This window comes from Bufo gargarizans, chromosome 6 (genome assembly GCF_014858855.1).
Source record: "Bufo gargarizans isolate SCDJY-AF-19 chromosome 6, ASM1485885v1, whole genome shotgun sequence".
In the NCBI taxonomy this organism is placed as follows: Eukaryota; Metazoa; Chordata; class Amphibia; order Anura; family Bufonidae; genus Bufo; species Bufo gargarizans.
The window spans coordinates 60,492,589-60,508,166 of record NC_058085.1 but is presented as its reverse complement, the minus strand read 5'-3'; the positions used below and the strand labels follow the sequence as shown (position 1 = coordinate 60,508,166).

The window sequence follows — 15,578 nt, the reverse complement described above, 5'->3', positions numbered from 1 at the left end:
GCTTACAGACTAAGTGTGTACGCAGGTGCACTGAGATCGGAGGCATTCCAAAGTTCTTGTGCAGCCGCAGTTCAACACATCAGCGCTCGAAGTAGGTAAGTCCAAGCGCAGCTCCTTTGTAGACTAAGTGTTCACGCAGGCGCATTGTGAGCATTTACTCCGAGGGCACTTTAAAGTTCTTGCGCAGTAATATACTGGCGCTTGGGTTAGGTAAGTCCAGACGCAGATATCGGGCGCGCATCAGCACACCGACAATACACCCACCTGGATGACGGCGGTGGGTGTCATTGCGACGTTTAGGCCCCTAATTGGCAGGATGATACATGATAAACTTACCTCTTTCTATCCTTTGCACTCATTGGTTCTCCAACCTGCTGTTAAGGTGGAGTCAGCCTTTATAAGGTTCAGGAGCAGCGTTTTAATTCAATGCTGTACGGAACCCCTGATGAAGCCAGATTAGCTGGCGAAACATGTTGGGGGGGCAGAGTTTAGCCTCGGATGTACTTGTTGGCTAGAGTTAGTAATGCAGCACAGCGTCAGCGATACCTGTTAAAGAGTGAACAGTGGCTAATACATAGAATCACCAAACTACATAGGACGGTGCTGCACTGTTTGCTTATACAAGATCCAGTGTGTGACCAACACCCCCGTTGGTAATTGCTATCACAACATACCAGTCCCATAACCAACAAGGCATTAGATAGTTTTAACCCTCTTTAGCTCACATTCACTTTATTAGGATTCTTAAATATAGACAGTAAAAGTTACGTTTTAACATCTGGGACAAGTGAGGTTATTGGCCGAGCTAGGCTATAGTTTTCAGGATATGAATAAGGACCTACAGGTCTGAAACGCGTGAGAGAGTGTTATCAAGAACCATTGGCGGTCAATTAAAAAAGTTAAAGTAACCTGGTGCTGATCTTTCCTTGAAATAGATTGCTAATGCTTCCGGAGGCTTCTACAGACACGTGCACCGACAGGAGGAGAGCTTTTCTGTTTGCTTACGATCCAGTACAAGCACTTATGTAAATTATATAAAACTGCCGATGCACCAGCCTCCTGCAATCCTATACTGACTAGTTACTGCCATGATGTCAAGGAGACACCAGAGAGCTACTGTTTATTGCCCCATGACCTAGTAAATCAGATAAAAGAGATATCAAACCCAACACATAAAACAATAATATCAAACCCAACACGTAAAACATATTTTGCAGATGACACTAAGCTGTGTAGAACTGTACAGTCTATTGGCTCATGCACACGACAGTATTTTGCGTTCAGTATACTGGACGTTTTTGGAGTTCAGTATACTGGACGTTTTTGGAGTTCAGTATGCGGAACATATACTGAACCATTTATTTCAATGGTTCAGCAAAAAATACTGAAGTGTCTCCGTGCGCATTCCGTTTCAGTATTTCCGTGCCGTGAAAAGATAGAACATGTCCTATTCTTGTCCGCAAATCATGGTGCTTGGCTCCATTCAAGTCAATGGGTCTGCAAAAAAAAGGAACACATACGGAAATGCATCCGTATGTCTTCCGTATCCGTTCCGTTTTTGCTGAACCATCTATTGAAAATGTTATGCCCAGCCCAATTTTTTCTATGTAATTACTGTATACTGTATATGGCATACGGAAAAACGGAACAGTAAAACGGACAGGAAACGAAAACACAACAGAAACAAAAAACAAAACAACGGATCCGTAAAAAAAAACGGACCGCAAAACACTGAAAAAGCAAGACTGTCGTGTGCATGAACCCTATGGAAGATGTCCATAAACTACAAGCTGACCTGAACACTCTGAGTGATTGGGCATCAACTTGGCAAATGAGGTTCAATGTGGATAAATGTAAAGTTATGCATCTCGGTAGTAATAATCTCTGTGCATCATATGTCCTAGAGGATGTAGCACTGGGGGAGTCACTTATAGAGAAGGATGTAGGTGTCCTTTCAGATGGTAGATTAGGCTACTTTCACACTAGTGTTCTGCTGTCCGCTCGTGAGCTCCTTTTGAAGGGGCTCACGAGCGGAGCAGAATGCTTCCGTCCAGCCCTGATGCAGTCTGAATGGAGCGGATCCGCTCAGACTGCATCAGTCTGGCGGCGTTCAGCCTCCGCTTCGCTTTCCTCCGCACGGCCAGGCGGACAGCTGAACGCTGCTTGCGTCCAGGCTTACAATGTAAGTCAATGGGAACGGATCCGCTTGAAGATGACACCATATGGCTCAATCTTCAAGCGGATCCGTCCCCCATTGACTTTACATTGAAAGTCTGAACGGATCCGCTCAGGCTACTTTCAGACTTAGAAATTTTTCTAAGTTATTAATGCAGACGGATCCGTACTGAACGGAGCCTCCGTCTGCATTAATATGATCGGATCCGTTCAGAGCGGATCCGATCAAGCGCAAGTGTGAAAGTAGCCTTAAATTACAGCAAACAATGTCAATCAGCTGCTTCTAAGGCCACCAGGATATTGTCATGCATTAAACGAGGCATGGACTTGCGGGGCAGGGATGTAATATTACCACTTTACAAAGTGTTGGTGTAGCCTCATCTGGAATATGCAGTCCAGTTCTGGACACCAATCCATAGAAAGGATGCTCTGCAGCTGGAAAAAGTACAGAGTAGAGCGACTAAACTGATAAGGGGCCTGGAGGGTCTTAGTTATGAAGAAAGATTTAAAAAATTACATTTATTTAGTCTTGAGAAGAGACGTCTAAGGGGGGGACATTACTAACTTATACAAATATATAAATGGGCCATACAAAAAATACGGGAAAAAAACTGTTCACTGTAAAATCTCCTCAAAAGACAAGGGGGCACTGCCTCCGATTGGAGAGGAAAAAGTTCAGTTTCCAGAAGCGTCAAAGCTTCTTTACTGTAAGAACTGTGAAAGTGTGGAATAGACTTCCTCAGGACGTGGTCACAGCAGGAACAGGGGACAGTTTTAAAAAGGGTTTAGACGAATTCTTAAAAGTAAATGACTAATGCTTATGAAAACGTGTAGAAATCTGAGTCTCACTAGTGTACTATATGTTGGTTCTAGAGGACATAGAAGAGACCTTGTCTGTCCTAGCTCTTCTTCTGGGATTCGCGTCCCCACCTATCCCTTGGTTGAGCTTGATTGATTTATGCCTTTTTCAACTGTATTAACTATGTAACTATCACATCAAACATAATAATATCACATCCAACACATGAAAAATAATAATATAAAGCCCAACACATAAAACATTAGGAAATCCCTGATCAGCACCAGGGACCTGTATCCTCGCCTGCAAAGTGAGCGGAAGATTTTCTGGCACACATCTATGTCCACCACCAACCCTTATCTAATACAGTGAGTGACGTCACCAATATCTGAAGTGTCACCTACCGTCTGTGGCTTCTCGTTTCTAAGTAACAACCCAAACATAACCGTGCCGCATATTATCACACCGAGAATGTGAAAGTAATCACCAGGGAGAGTGAAGGCTTCTCTAAGGAGTCATTACCATGGAAAGTCCACGGCTTTCTTACCGGCTTCCGCTCTTGTTTTTGTGCCCTTTTTACGCATTCTGCTTTAATACTGTAAAATAAAAGAGGCATCGGGGGCCCAAAACGTTCTTCCGTCAATACGAGGAGACCGGCACTATGAATGACGCATGACAGTTGAAGACCTTGTTTCAGATCTACCAACTAATGAGCTTGCCATAGATGTGCTCTGACCACCTTTTCAGAAACAATGAGACTGTGGTAAAATGACACAAAGTTACACATTTTTTATGCAACAAGCCACTTGTGTGACTTTTCCACCCGTATGGCCTTTGATAAAATCCCCCAGTGTGTAGTGTTTAAATAGTGAGGCGATAGAACTATGTTCTCGTCATACAAATCTGCAGCCCCATATTCCTACTAGCCTTTGCAACAGCTGCCTGACACGGGTTACTACAATAAAACCTTTTCCATTATTATTATTTTTTTTTTTTATGCACTTATATAGCACTACTATATTGCGAAGCACTTTACAGACATTAGCATCCCACTGTCCCCAATGCGGCTCACAATCAGTATGTCTTTGGAGTGTGGGAGGAGAACGGAGAACCCGGAGGAAACCCACGCAAACACGGGGAGAACATACAGACTACATGCAGATGTTGTGCTTGGTCGGATCCGCACTTAGGACCCCAGCGCTGCAAGGCACTAGTGCGAACCACTTGCCATTTTACCCAGTGGTTTCCCGTCAGGTCATCCTGGCATGCATACAGTATAACATGTGTAACCCTACGTTTACCAGAGTTAAACTCAATTTCTCAAAGTTAACCAATATGATGCATCAGTCGGGACGTCCATAATGTATAATCTTTCACAGACAACACAGGAATAATATCACAATAAGAGAGACGACTCATTCACTGTACTTTACTGCCCGCTGCTCTCTACAGTGCCCATTCTCCGCCATCTATTTTACACAGTGACCATTCTTTGCGACCTTTCCTCTACAGTACTCCTTTTGCCAGTGCCCTTTATGAGCTGCCCTTTTACTGCCATCTCTTCTCTAGAGTGCCCATTCTCTGCCAGCTACTCTCTACAGTAACCACTCTGCCAGCTACTCTCTACAGTAACCACTCTGCCAGCTACTCTCTACAGTAACCACTCTGCCAGCTACCCTCTACAGTAACCACTCTGCCAGCTACTCTCTACAGTGCCCATTCTTTGCCAGCTACTCTTTACAGTAACCACTCTGCCAGCTACTCTCTACAGTGCCCATTCTCTGCCAGCTACTCTTTACAGTAACCACTCTGCCAGCTACTCTCTACAGTGCCCATTCTTTGCGAGCTACTTTTTATAGTGCTCAATCTATGCCAGCTTTTCTCCACACTGCCCATTCACTGCATGCTACTTTCAACAGTGCACATTCTCTACCAGATGTTCTCTACATAAGCTACTCCATACAGTGCCCACTCTCTGACTGCTATTCTCTATGGTGTCCCTTCTCTGACCCATGTTCTATACAATGCCCTTCTTCTGCCATCTACTCTCTACAGTGCCCATTCTCTGCCAGATGTTCTCTAGAGTGCACATTCTCTGCCAGCTACTCTTTACAGTGCCCACTCTCCGCCTGCTATTCTCTACAGAGCCCATTCTCTGCCAGCTACTCTCTACAGCAGGGGTACACAACATTTTCTGGGTGGGGGCCACATTGTCAGACTGAAGGAACCCCAAGGGCTGAAAATAAAAGTTAAAGGGGTATTAACAAGTGAAATACTGTATGTATGGTGAATTGTACACACAGTATATATCATAAATATCTAGTTATACCTCCAGAATACATGAAAAATGAATGTGAGCAGCCACAAGACATAGACATACATGTCTGTTACCAGATAGTTGGGGGCAGCACGTGGCCCCCGGGCCGCAGGTTGTGCACCCCTCCTCTACAGTGCCCATTCTCTGTCAGCTACTTTCTACAGTGCCCATTCTCTGCCAGCTACTCTCTACAGTGCCCATTCTCTGTCAGCTACTCTCTACAGTGCCCATTCTCTGCCAGCTACTTTCTACAGTGCCCATTCTCTGTCAGCTACTTTCTACAGTGCCCATTCTCTGCCAGCTACTCTCTACAGTGCCCATTCTCTGCCAGCTACTCTCTACAGTGCCCATTCTCTGTCAGCTACTCTCTACAGTGCCCATTCTCTGCCAGCTACTTTCTACAGTGCCCATTCTCTGCCAGCTACTTTCTACAGTGCCCATTCTCTGCCAGCTACTCTCTACAGTGCCCATTCTCTGTCAGCTACTCTCTACAGTGCCCATTCTCTGTCAGCTACTCTCTACAGTGCCCATTCTCTGTCAGCTACTTTCTACAGTGCCCATTCTCTGTCAGCTACTTTCTACAGTGCCCATTCTCTGTCAGCTACTTTCTACAGTGCCCATTCTCTGTCAGCTACTTTCTACAGTGCCCATTCTCTGCCAGCTACTTTCTACAGTGCCCATTCTCTGTCAGCTACTTTCTACAGTGCCCATTCTCTGCCAGCTACTCTCTACAGTGCCCATTCTCTGCCAGCTACTCTCTACAGTGCCCATTCTCTGTCAGCTACTCTCTACAGTGCCCATTCTCTGCCAGCTACTCTCTACAGTGCCCATTCTCTGCCATGTATTCTCTATAGCCCCCCTTCTCTGCCAGATGTTCTCTACATCTGCCATCTACTTTTTCTACCATCTACTCTCTACAGTAACCACGCTGCCAGTTACTCTTTACAGTGCCCACTCTGCCATCTATTCTCTATGGTGCCAGCCTTCATCGTCATGTTGATCCCGCTATGGCATAGCCTGGACAGCTCCTGTACAGCTATCAGCTATAAATGCAAAACTACATGGAAACCCCACTGTCAAGGTAAAGCAATACATTATAAGGGTCGCCAGCTGCAAACTCCAGGGTCCTCAAGGATCAGCTGCTCACTTACCTTCCCCGGTGAATACCCCGACACCACACCCTCTTCACCCCAAGTCCCAGAGCCTTCCGACTCAGAATCTGCATCAACCATAAGGGCGCCATCAGACCCGTATACCGAGCCCAGCAGGTTATCCACAGAGAAAACGCCCTCGGTGCCTTTAAATAAACCAGACCCTTAACTCGCTAACACCGCCCACAGTGGGCGTTACCTGGACGGATTCTTGATTGTTGTATAAGGAGGAGTTATTTGAATAACCCCGCCCCCTTGTTGGGTTACCTTACTTTTAGAGGTCACTTAGGGACCGTCTCAAAAGTTTGGATCCGAAATGGGAGAGACGGTTGGCAGGAGCTCAGTGCGGGCAAGCGTCCAGGCTAGGCTCTGGCGCTGATTAACCCTATATTTTTCAGAGTAGGGACCTAGTGTTTGCTATGCTCCTGTCACGTGATGAATGTGTTAATAAATGACACAAGATGAGTACATTCAATAATTATTAATAAACTAATTTTAAATGACTAAAAAGGGAAAAGTAATTGCAGTAAAGGAGTTGACATCTGAGAAATTTTTCATACATGGATGGCGCCTTGAAAAACTATGGCGCCCGTTTATTATTGCTATCATTTTTTTCCAGCGCTACTTTTTTCTCAGTTTTTTTTTTACATGTGATGTGTACTGTTTATTTAATATTTGTGCCACTTTTTCATCTGCGCTGATTTTTTGTATCGTCTGGATGAAACCGCCATGATTTTAAAGTGATGCGTGTGTTTTCGTCAACTTTATGACCCGCATCTTCTTAAAAAGTTGCAAATATTTGCACAGAATCACTCCGCTTGAGGTCATTAAAAAAAATTCTAATAAAATTGACAAAATTAAAAAAACAGGCAAGCGTTTTGAAAAATTGGATGCAAAATGACAGAAAACGTGAAAAAGGGGGGGAAATAACATGAAATAGCATATACTCCCCTATTACCGCTACTTACAACCCCGATACGCAGTCCCCCTTGCCGGGCTTTGCTTGTGCCCCCATACTCCATGTGATTGCTGCAGCCAATCACTGGCCTCAGTGGTCGTGTGCTGTATACTGCCAAGGACAGTGACCGATCCTGTCCAGGGTATACAGGCACATAAGGGCTGCAGCGACAGGGATGATCATTGGTACTGTTTTGGTAAGTTTTTCTTTTCTAGGAGATGGGATCAACGGAAAAGAGCAATTTAAGAATTATTATTATTTTTGGGTCTTTCTGTATAATGTTGGATGGGGGAGTGATGGAGTTGGTTGCAATGCTTCTGTCAAATGCCTTCTCCAATCCATCCAAAGATATAAGAGATAAATTGGGGAAATAAGTGCTGGATTCGGCACATAGCCAAATACAACAGAGCCGAACAGTCCAGATTGAGTTTAATGGGATTTGTTTGGGTTTCGTTAGGGTGTCAGATTTTTTTTTTACCCAGGCCCCGGCTAACAGTCCTAATGAGAGCCTGGTACGTCACCGGATCTCCAGAAAAAGTCCCTGCCCTGCGAAATTCATGAAATGCTCCGATTCTCATATCAATGGGGCTGCCTGGGTGAAAATGGGAGTAGGACAACCCCTTTAATTCATGTAGGATCTACATGCACTTGTGCACCCTGCCAGGGGCCGCAACTGTATTGCTGTCATCAGGACAATTATACAGTTTCACATTGTGGCACGGGCGGTGCTATTTTATATTGCACTGTGGTATTTGGTTCTGATGGGGCAGTATACTGTGCTGCACTGTGGTATTTGGTTCTGCTGGGGCAGTATATTGTGCTGCACTGTGGTATTTGGTCCTGCTGGGGCAGTATATTGTGCTGCACTGTGGTATCTGCTTCTGCTGGGGCAGTATATTGTGCTGCACTGTGGTATTTAGTTCTGCTGAGGCAGTATACTGTGCTGCACTGTGGTATTTGGTTCTGCTGGGGCAGTATATTGTGCTGCACTGTGGTATTTGGTTCTGCTGGGGCAGTATATTGTGCTGCACTGTGGTATCTGGTTCTGCTGGGGCAGTATATTGTGCTGCACTGTGGTATTTGGTTCTGCTGGGGCAGTATATTGTGCTGCACTGTGGTATTGGTTCTGCTGGGGCAGTATATTGTGCTGCACTGTGGTATTGGTTCTGCTGGGGCAGTATATTGTGCTGCACTGTGGTATTGGTTCTGCTGGGGCAGTATATTGTGCTGCACTGTGGTATTGGTTCTGCTGGGGCAGTATATTGTGCTGCACTGTGGTATTGGTTCTGCGGGCAGTATATTGTGCTGCACTGTGGTATGGTTCTGCTGGGGCAGTATATTGTGCTGCACTGTGGTATTTGGTTCTGCTGGGGCAGTATATTGTGCTGCACTGTGGTATCTGGTTCTGCTGGGCGGTATATTGTGCTGCACTGTGGTATTGGTTCTGCGGGCAGTATATTGTGCTGCACTGTGGTATTGGTTCTGCTGGGCATATTGTGCTGCACTGTGGTATTGGTTCTGCTGGGCAGTATATTGTGCTGCACTGTGGTATTGGTTCTGCTGGGGCAGTATATTGTGCTGCACTGTGGTATTTGGTTCTGCTGGGGCAGTATATTGTGCTGTACTGTGGTATTTGGTTCTGCTGGGGCAGTATATTGTGCTGCACTGTGGTATTTGGTTCTGCTGGGCAGTATATTGTGCTGCACTGTAGGTATTTAGGTTCTGCTGGGGCAGTATATTGTGCTGCACTGTGGTATTGGTTCTGCTGGGGCAGTATATTGTGCTGCACTGTGGTATTAGGTTCTGCTGGGGCAGTATATTGTGCTGCGCTGTGGTATTTGGTTCTGCTGGGGCAGTATAATTGTGCTGCACTGTGGTATTTGGTTCTGCTGGGGCAGTATATTGTGCTGCACTGTGGTATTGGTTCTGCTGGGCAGTATATTGTGCTGCAGCTGTGGTATTTGGTTCTGCTGGGGCAGTATATTGTGCTGCACTGTGGTATTTGGTTCTGCTGGGGCAGTATATTGTGCTGCGACTGTGGTATTTGGTTCTGCTGGGGCAGGTATATTGTGCTGCACTGTGGTATTGGTTCTGCTGGGGCAGTATATTGTGCTGCACTGTGGTATTTGGTTCTGCTGGGGCAGTATATTGTGCTGCACTGTGGTATTTGGTTCTGCTGGGGCAGTATATTGTGCTGCACTGTGGTATTGGTTCTGCTGGGCAGTATATTGTGCTGCACTGTGGTATTTGGTTCTGCTGGGCGTAGTATATTGTGCTGCACTGTGGTATTTGGTTCTGCTGGGGCAGTATATTGTGCTGCACTGTGGTATTTGGTTCTGCTGGGGCGGTATATTGTGCTGCACTGTGGTATTGGTTCTGCTGGGGCAGTATATTGTGCTGCACTGTGGTATTTGGTTCTGCTGGGGCAGTATATTGTGCTGCACTGTGGTATTTGGTTCTGCTGGGGCAGTATATTGTGCTGCACTGTGGTATTTGGTTCTGCTGGGGCAGTATATTGTGCTGCACTGTGGTATTTGGTTCTGCTGGGGCAGTATATTGTGCTGCACTGTGGTATTGGTTCTGCTGGAGCAGTATATTGTGCTGCACTGTGGTATTGGTTCTGCTGGGCAGTATATTGTGCTGCACTGTGGTATTTGGTTCTGCTGGGGCAGTATATTGTGCTGCACTGTGGTATTTGGTTCTGCTGGGGCAGTATATTGTGCTGCACTGTGGTATTTGGTTCTGCTGGGGCAGTATATTGTGCTGCACTGTGGTATTGGTTCTGCTGGGGCAGTATATTGTGCTGCACTGTGGTATCTGGTTCTGCTGGGGCAGTATATTGTGCTGCACTGTGGTATTGGTTCTGCTGGGGCGGTATATTGTGCTGCATTGTGGTATTTGGTTCTGCTGGGCAGTATATTGTGCTGCACTGTGGTATCTTGGTTCTGCTGGGGCAGTATATTGTGCTGCACTGTGGTATTCTGGTTCTGCTGGGCAGTATATTGTGCTGCACTGTGGTATTGGTTCTGCTGGGGCAGTATATTGTGCTGCACTGTGGTATTTGGTTCTGCTGGGGCAGTATATTGTGCTGCACTGTGGTATTTGGTTCTGCTGGGGCAGTATATTGTGCTGCACTGTGGTATTTGGTTCTGCTGGGGCAGTATATTGTGCTGCACTGTGGTATTTGGTTCTGCTGGGGCAGTATATTGTGCTGCACTGTGGTATTTGGTTCTGCTGGGGCAGTATATTGTGCTGCACTGTGGTATTTGGTTCTGCTGGGGCAGTATATTGTGCTGCACTGTGGTATTTGGTTCTGCTGGGGCAGTATATTGTGCTGCACTGTGGTATTTGGTTCTGCTGGGGCAGTATATTGTGCTGCACTGTGGTATTTGGTTCTGCTGGGGCAGTATATTGTGCTGCACTGTGGTATTTGGTTCTGCTGGGGCAGTATATTGTGCTGCACTGTGGTATTTGGTTCTGCTGGGGCAGTATATTGTGCTGCACTGTGGTATTTGGTTCTGCTGGGGCAGTATATTGTGCTGCACTGTGGTATTTGGTTCTGCTGGGGCAGTATATTGTGCTGCACTGTGGTATTTGGTTCTGCTGGGGCAGTATATTGTGCTGCACTGTGGTATTTGGTTCTGCTGGGGCAGTATATTGTGCTGCACTGTGGTATTTGGTTCTGCTGGGGCAGTATATTGTGCTGCACTGTGGTATCTGGTTCTGCTGGGCAGTATATTGTGCTGCACTGTGGTATCTGGTTCTGCTGGGGCAGTATATTGTGCTGCACTGTGGTATTTGGTTCTGTTGGGGCAGTATATTGTGCTGCACTGTGGTATCTGGTTCTGCTGGGGCAGTATATTGTGCTGCACTGTGGTATCTGGTTCTGCTGGAGAAGTATATTGTACTGCACTGTGGTATTAGGTTCTGCTGGGGCAGTATATTGTGCTGCGCTGTGGTATTTGGTTCTGCTGGGGCAGTATAATGTGCTGCACTGTGGTATTTGGTTCTGCAGGGGCAGTATATTGTGCTGCACTGTGGTATCTGGTTCTGAAGGGGCAGTATATTGTGCTGCACTGTGGTATCTGGTTCTGCTGGGGCGGTATTGTGTGCTACACTGTGGTATTTGGTTCTGCTGGGGCAGTATTATGTGCTGCACTGTGGTATCTGGCTCTGCTGGGGCGGTATATTGTGCTGCACTGTGGTATTTGGTTCTGCTGGGACCAATATAGAAGATGCTGCGATTTTTCCTGAACGCGGACATGATGCGTGATAAACGGCGCTGCTGTTTGTGTCCGGCCGATTCCCGGCATTCTCTGCCCGATCGTTGTGCCGCAGATGTGAAAGTAGCCTAAAGAATGCAGGCAATCCGGACTGAAAAAATGATCACACTGAATGCAATAACCGAAAAAACTGATTGAACTTGCGTGTAAAACCATCAGTTTTCCCTGAACAGATACTGACGCATTCCCATATCGGAAGGAATATACCTGACGTTATAATCTATGTGACTGTAATCAGAAAGCGTCACGTATATTGTCCACGCTCCCTCAGGACGCTGACTGGACGCTCCCGCCTTCGGAAGGCCTCGGAAATTCTTCTGGTGGCTTTTTTTCTGAAGTGCAGAGGTTCTCATTTCTGGCTTTGTCAGTAATCAGCAAATATTTGGAAAGTCCTTCACATTTTACGCCAAATCTTTCATTGAAGAAGCCGCATTGAATACAAACAAGTGGCACATGCAGAACATGCCGCGTGTAAAACGGTCCTCGGCAATAAACACGGGCACTTCAGTCTGTCTTAGGGCTCCTGCACACAGACGTATTTTTTTTCCATAACTATTCACTTCAATGGATCCACAAAAAACGGAAATGACTCTGCGTACATTCTGTGTCCAGTCCCATTCCGCAAAAAAATAGAACGTGTCCTATTATTATCCCCGTTATGGATAGGACTGTTCTTTTAGCAAAATGCGGAACGCACGCGGCCAGTATCTGTGTTTTGCGGATACGCATGAGCCTTGAAAAAGGGTTTTCCAATCCTTTTATATTAATGCCTACCGTGAGGCTAGCCCATCGAAATGATCGGCGGTGGTACGACTCCCCACACCCCTGCAGATCAATTACTCGGTAGTAGCTCCGGTGCTGGAAGTGGGCATCAGAACTACAGCTTCATCCTAGGCCCCATACGAGAACATTTTGAGGCCTTTGAAGTCAGTAGGATATCATCCTCCATCTTATACCCTGTTGTGTACATTTGTGAACTGCCTGAAGAAGGCTCTTGTGCTCCTTCTCAAGCATAGCCACCTAATGGCTTTGAAATGAAGGAGGATGATATGATCTTTTTCAGCCACTAAGGCCCACATCATATGGCACCATAGGGCAACCATTTTGGGAACCCACATTGTACGTTGATAGAGCCCAGGGGTGCACCTAGCCTTTCTGTTGCCTTAGACGAAAACTAAACCGGCACCCCACACCCCACCCCAATGACAATTTCCTAACCTTACCCCTTGGCCACAATGAAAGCGCTCATTGCCCATGGACCTTCTGCTGCCTCCCTTTTGGTCCTACCTGGTCCTGCCTGAGTGTGGGCCCCTTAATGCCTGGGGCCCTGATGGTGGTTCTGCCCATGTCAGCACTTCTTAGAAGATGAGTCAGGCTCTGATCACATGTTTGTCGCGGTTTCTGTTTATAACACATGACTGTGGCAGAATCTGCCACGGGGGCTCCTAGTGGAGCCTCTGACACAGGTGTGACACACAGTCTTAAAGAGGCACTCCTGCAAAAATGTTTATTCTCTGACCTGTTAGAAAGGTGATAGGTGTAAACTGTAGAAAAGGTAATCTTCTTGTCAGTGACTGTATTTGTGAGTTATAACCTCCCTTCTGATCCTTAGCTGTGTCATGTGACCAGCATTCTGAGCTCCATATAACACAGCATCTTAAATGTGGACAGGAAGTCAGTTTCTCTAGGTATTTCTAGGAGAGCCTCAATGTCCGTCTCATAGGAATGAATAGAGAAGTAACTGACTTCCTGTCCTGTGTCAGTTGGAGAGTCAGAGTGCTGGTCACATGACACAGCTGAGGATCAGAAGGGAGGTTATAACTCACAAATACAGTCACCGGTAAAAAGATTACATCATGTACCTAACAGGTTAGAGAATAAAAATCTTTGTGGGAACCCTACCTTAAAAAAGTATTGGGGGGGGGGGGGGGGGTCCGACTTGCAGCACCCTCACTGATCTGCAGTTTGAAGAAGCCACAACACACCAAGCATAGCGCTGTACATTGTATAGTGGCTCTGCTTGGTATTGCAGCCCAGACCCATTCACTTGAATGGGACTGTGACCGATGGATGTGATGTCACTGGCCACAGCACTCAGTGGAGCACCACAGCCTCTTCATCAGTTAATTGGTAGGAGCCCCACCGATCAGATATTGATTACCTATCCTGACGATCAAAATGTAAAATCCTGGAATAGACCTTTAAACGATTACTGCTATGTAACTTGATGTCTCAGGCTTCCTGGTTCTGGTCTCATTACTGATCAGTTACAATCTAAACTCACTGAATTCTGATTATTCCCATGAGAATGGCTGCTGCGCACTGGCACAAGAGCCGACTGCTCGACTTCCTCAACAGATTGCAAGGCCAAAGCGATAGTCAGTTCCATGACAGATTAACAGCGAGGAAGGACCTTTACTGCAGCTCTCTGGCATTTTTACACTGATCTTATGTAAACTCGAGGAGGCCACCAGGAAAGGGAGGAAGGCAGAGGTATGCTGCGTTGTAACTCTACACTCTTGGCACTTCACTGATTTATGAAGACGCAGAAGGGGCAGGACTGCAGTTTTATGGCAGATTTCCAAAGGCTATTGAGTGTTTTGCAGCAGATGGTCTCCATAACTGTGTAAACCTTAAAGGGGTTATCTAAATTCTAAAAGATCCCCCCAATGCCTGGGCCCCTTGTATGGATTACTCTTATCTTCTCCCCGGTACCCGTGTCGCTCTAGATCCCTACACTGCCGCCGGTGAATAAAAGCAAATAGGCCGTAAAAGTGAGATGTTTTGATCCGCGCTACGGAGAGATGCAGCGGCGGCCGTGCAGGGATCGACGTGTGGAGTGACGCAGGTAAGTATAATGCATACGAGGAGCCCAGACATTGGAGGGGATCTTTTATAATTTGGATAAACCCTTAAAGGGGTTGTCCGGGTTCAGGGCTCATGCTGGATATAAGCTCCCCTCACTCCTTTACCATGTAGGAGTAGAGTATCAGAGCATTTCCTTGCTTCGATGCTCCCCTTGCCTTGTGCTGCATCTCGCAGGGCAAGGTCTGTTTGTTGTGAGCCGGTGACGTACCAGGCTTCACATCAGTGTGCTAGGCCGAGACTTCTACCTAGCAGTGAGCCCGATGATGTCACTGGCACAAATGGGCAGTGTATAGCACTATTCTGGGCAGTTTTAAAGGTGGGTATCTGTGATACATAGCAGCTGCACTCCATAATCTATATGCTATGTATCCCCATGTAATAGACTAGTAGTAGTATATAACACCCAGCAGATACACTCCATGATCTATATGCTATGTATCCCCTTGTAATAGACTGGTAGTAGTATATAACACCCAGCAGATACACTCCATGATCTATACTGCTATGTATCCCCATGTAATAGACTGGTAGCAGTATATAACACCCAGCAGATACACTCCATGATCTATACTCTATGTATCCCCATGTAATAGACTGGTAGTAGTATATAACACTCAGCAGATACACTCCATAATCTATATGCTATGTATCCCCATGTAATAGACTGGTAGTAGTATATAACACTCAGCAGATACACTCCATGATCTATACTCTATGTATCCCCATGTAATAGACTGGTAGTAGTATATAACACTCAGCAGATACACTCCATAATCTATATGCTATGTATCCCCATGTAATAGACTGGTAGTAGTATATAACGCCCAGCAGATACACGCCATTATCTATACTGCTATGTATCCCCATGTAATAGACTGGTAGTAGTATATAACACTCAGCAGATACACTCCATGATCTATACTCTATGTATCCCCATGTAATAGACTGGTAGTAGTATATAACACTCAGCAGATACACTCCATAATCTATATGCTATGTATCCCCATGTAATAGACTGGTAGTAGTA

At 46.0% G+C, this 15,578-nt stretch overlaps 1 protein-coding gene across 1 annotated transcript in view; it reads right to left on the bottom strand.

The window, feature by feature from the left end:
- Positions 1 to 6,571, bottom strand: part of ACSF2 (acyl-CoA synthetase family member 2) — a 170,414-nt gene extending 163,843 nt beyond the window's left edge. Inside the window, exon 1 of the mRNA XM_044300135.1 lies at positions 6,443 to 6,571. Within this exon, the coding sequence (XP_044156070.1) occupies positions 6,443 to 6,534 (92 nt within the window). The 5' untranslated portion in view covers positions 6,535 to 6,571. The remainder of the gene's footprint in view (positions 1 to 6,442) is intronic.
- Positions 6,572 to 15,578: the final 9,007 nt, after the last annotated feature.